The 3,587-nt window shown below is 52.8% G+C and overlaps 1 protein-coding gene across 1 annotated transcript; it reads left to right on the top strand.

Moving 5' to 3' along the window:
• The first annotated feature begins 499 nt into the window (after positions 1-499).
• On the top strand, positions 500-2,499 carry LOC123124656 (uncharacterized). The gene has a single exon (XM_044545237.1). It carries the CDS (start codon positions 638-640, stop codon positions 2,159-2,161), a length of 1,524 nt encoding a protein of 507 aa, XP_044401172.1. The 5' UTR covers positions 500-637; the 3' UTR covers positions 2,162-2,499.
• The last annotated feature ends 1,088 nt before the right edge of the window (positions 2,500-3,587 follow it).

The raw sequence follows: 3,587 nt of genomic DNA, 5'->3' as shown, positions 1-3,587 counted from the left end.
AGCCTTGTAGACAGCACGTCAACTTCATACAATTCCGTGTCACAGACAACATTGACAAAGTCAAACAGATATTCGGAGAGAAATGGAAGTTGAATTTGACTTTGTGATATTTGATCGAGCAATTGACGTCACCACAAAGTAAGACGAATAACTAGAAAAAAATAAAATTACTACAAACAAGCTAAAGGAAAGTCCCACCAGCTAAAACAAAGTAGCATGAAAATGAAAAAAATCCACCAAAATTCGATCAGAGAGGCAGAGAAGGGCCCAAACCAAGTGGTTAGGCGTCCCATGCTACCAAATAAACAGAGCAGTATTTCCTACCAGACATGAACAACCAGCCGGACAAAGGTGTCATGTTCAAATTTTCCCTTTTCTGTCGATGTCTCTGTATGATCATACATCATGGCAACGCAATCCAGAGACGAGCTCCATTATTGATCAGATATATAAATAGAGTTCTGGCCTGTTTCTGTTGTCCACTATCGATCAGCAAGAATGTTAGCAAGAATCCTTCCTGAAGTCTGTCACATTCTTTGTCGCCAATCAGTCTCCAGTCCCAACCAAGAGGAGTAGTTAACTTCCGCTTGTAACATCAAATTAAGCCGTGAACATTCGATTGAGAAATCAAATCGCAATGGAGGGCGATCAGCTGAGCAGCCCTCTGGCCGGTCACCACCACAGCATCGACATTGACATCGCGGCGGAGGCGAAATCAGCGGACGCCGTTGACGGCGAGGCCGGGCGGAAGTGGCTGCGCAAGCTCACGTCGGCGACGGTGAACAAGGCCGTGATGAGGGACCTCATCGCGCGGACGCCCATGCTGTGGTACCTCGCCGAGCGCTCGGGCACCATCCTCCGCCCGCGCACCCGCCGCGCCGTGGGCGCCGAGGCGCTCCACGCGGTGCGCGCCGTGGCCATCGGTCCGTTCCACCGCGGCGACCGGGGTCTCCCCTTCCCCGACGACTCCAAGCTCCCGTTCATGCGGTACCTGCAGGAACAGTGCGGGCTCAACGTCGACGCGTACGTGGCGGCGCTGTCGGCGGAGCGCGACCGCCTCCGCGACGAGTTCGCCGACGACGACGCGGACGCGGGGGCGGATGACAAGGCGCTGCTGGACGACGAGGAGAAGTTCCTGCAGATGCTGCTCCTGGACAGCTGCTTCGTCCTCGTCGTGAGCATGATGCTCAGCAAGACCGGCGTCGGTGAGGACGCCGACAGCGCGGCGCGGGCGGCGTCCATCAACAGGGAGTACTTCATACTGCACATGGCCGTGGCGCAGCACGCCGAGCAGATCAAGCTCGACATGCTGGTGCTCGAGAACCAGGTCCCCTTCACCGCCGTCAAGCTGCTCGTCGCCGCCTGCGGCAGGCTGAAGCTCCGCCACTCCGTCGAGGAGGTGGTGCTCGGCTGCTTCGACGACGTCTGCCCAAAGCGGGCATGCCTCGCCCGCGACGCGGCGAGCGCGGAGTTCCACCACGTCCTGCACCTCTTCCACTGGTCCCGCGTGCCGGCTAACAAATACTGCATCCTCTCGACGCCACTGAAGCTCCTCAAGATCAAGAAGGAGTCGGAGCGGCTGTTCCCCTGCTCCATGGAGCTGCGGCACTCGGCGGTGTGGTTCCGGCAGGCGGCGGCGTCGACCTGCCAAGGCGACCTGGACATGTCGTTCTGGAGCCGGCCGGCGAGCCCCGTGGCGGTGATGAGCATCCCGTGCTTCCACGTCCACGAGTATAGCGCGGCGGTGCTGTACAACATGCTGGCCTTCGAGATGCGGTTCCACTGGGCGCACGGCGCATGCATGACGACGCACGTTGCCCGGATGGAGGGACTCGTGCGGTGCCCGCAGGACGCGACGTTTCTGCGCCGGCGAGGTGTCCTTTCCGCCACGCGGCTGACGGACGCGGAACTCGTCTACTTCTTCCGGGAGCTCGGGGCGCAGACAGTCGGCGCGAGGCTGCCGGATGAGTTCGGCCAGATGGTCGACGCGGTGGCGTGCCACCGGAGGCGGCGGGTGAGCTGGTGGTGCGGCGGGTTCGTGCTGCACTTCTTCCCGTCGCCGTGGGTGGCCGTCTCGCTTCTAGCGGCGGCCGCAATTTTCGTCGTGCCGTCCATGCTGCAGACGGTATATACCATGCTCGGCTATATCAAAAGTACCTAGTTCGGGTGAGCATATAGAGGCCAGACTTGCAAATCCGACGCCTAAGAGCATATCTAGTAGAACCCTCAAATCCTCAACCCCTTACAGCGTGTTTGGCAGCGATGGGTAGAGGGAATGAGAATTTAGAGATGGGAGTTTGCAGAGGGATTACCATGGGAAATTGATATTAAATCCCATTCCTTTGATTGGCATGTGAAGGCAATTAGACCAAGGAATTTAAGAGAGACTTAACTGCCCTGTTTGGTTGATAGGATTAGGCTGCGGAATAGGAAACTTTGAACGGCACCCATTCGCGTGCGCACGTAACAAATAAACTGAATCGTTATTTCTTCTCTCAATTCCCAATCCTCGCATGAATTACCAGGGGTACCCCAGGGAAGAGATCTGAGGGAGTTAGGCCCCTTAATTCCTCTTCCCCTTCCCCTCTTAATTCCCATGTTCTAGATCCAATCAAGGTATTTTTAGTCTCACATACCTTAAACTCCCATTCCCAATCTTTAAATCCCCCAACCAAACACGCTTTAAATCAGTTTTAAGGGTTAAGAAGTGTCAGTTTTTGGTACTTTTAAGGGTTGAAAAACAGGGGCAAAGACTAGAACCCTCAAACCCAACCCTTAAACTACTTTAAGGGTTGGATTTGAGGGTTCTAGTCTTTGCCTCAACCCCAACCTTTAAAACTGTCATTTCACATATCACACATTTTATCATATGACATATAACAAATTCCATCACATTTGACATAAAACAATAATCATTTTAGTTATTATTACACCACCGAATAAAACAATAATCATTCAAATTATTACAACAATGTTTGAGCAAATTACAATAATTGTTCGAATCAAATAGGACATAGAAAAGTAAAACAAAGATACATCATGGGCCAATGCGCCGCCCATCCAACTGCCAGTGGTGCTCTACTAGATCATCCCGGAGCCGACCATGAGTGGTTGCATCCTCAATCTCACGATGTGCTTGAAGAAAAGCGTGTATGCGAGAAGGGTTTCTTTCCAATTGCACACGGGTACCAACATTGTCATAGAAACAAGGGAGGTTTAACCCTCTCTCATCCTCTAGGATCATGTTGTGTAGAATCACACAACATTTCATGATGTTCACCAAGGTTTTTTTGTCCCAAAATCGAGCTGGACCCTGAACTATGGCAAACCTTGCTTGCAAAACACCGAAAGCTCTCTCAATATCCTTGCGGGCTGCCTCTTGTGCCTTGGTGAAATGTGTTGGGGAACGTAGTAATTTCAAAAAAAATCCTACGCACATGCAAGATCATGGTGATGCATAGCAACGAGAGGGGAGAGTGTTGTCCACGTACCCTCGTAGACCGAAAGTGGAAGCGTTAACACAACGCGGTTGATGTAGTCGTACGTCTTCACGATGCGACCGATCAAGTACCGATTGTACGGCACCT

Source organism: Triticum aestivum, chromosome 5D (assembly GCF_018294505.1).
Source record: "Triticum aestivum cultivar Chinese Spring chromosome 5D, IWGSC CS RefSeq v2.1, whole genome shotgun sequence".
Taxonomy (NCBI): domain Eukaryota; kingdom Viridiplantae; phylum Streptophyta; class Magnoliopsida; order Poales; family Poaceae; genus Triticum; species Triticum aestivum.
The sequence above is the reverse complement of the archived record's forward strand: the minus strand, read 5'-3'. Positions and strand labels throughout refer to the sequence as shown.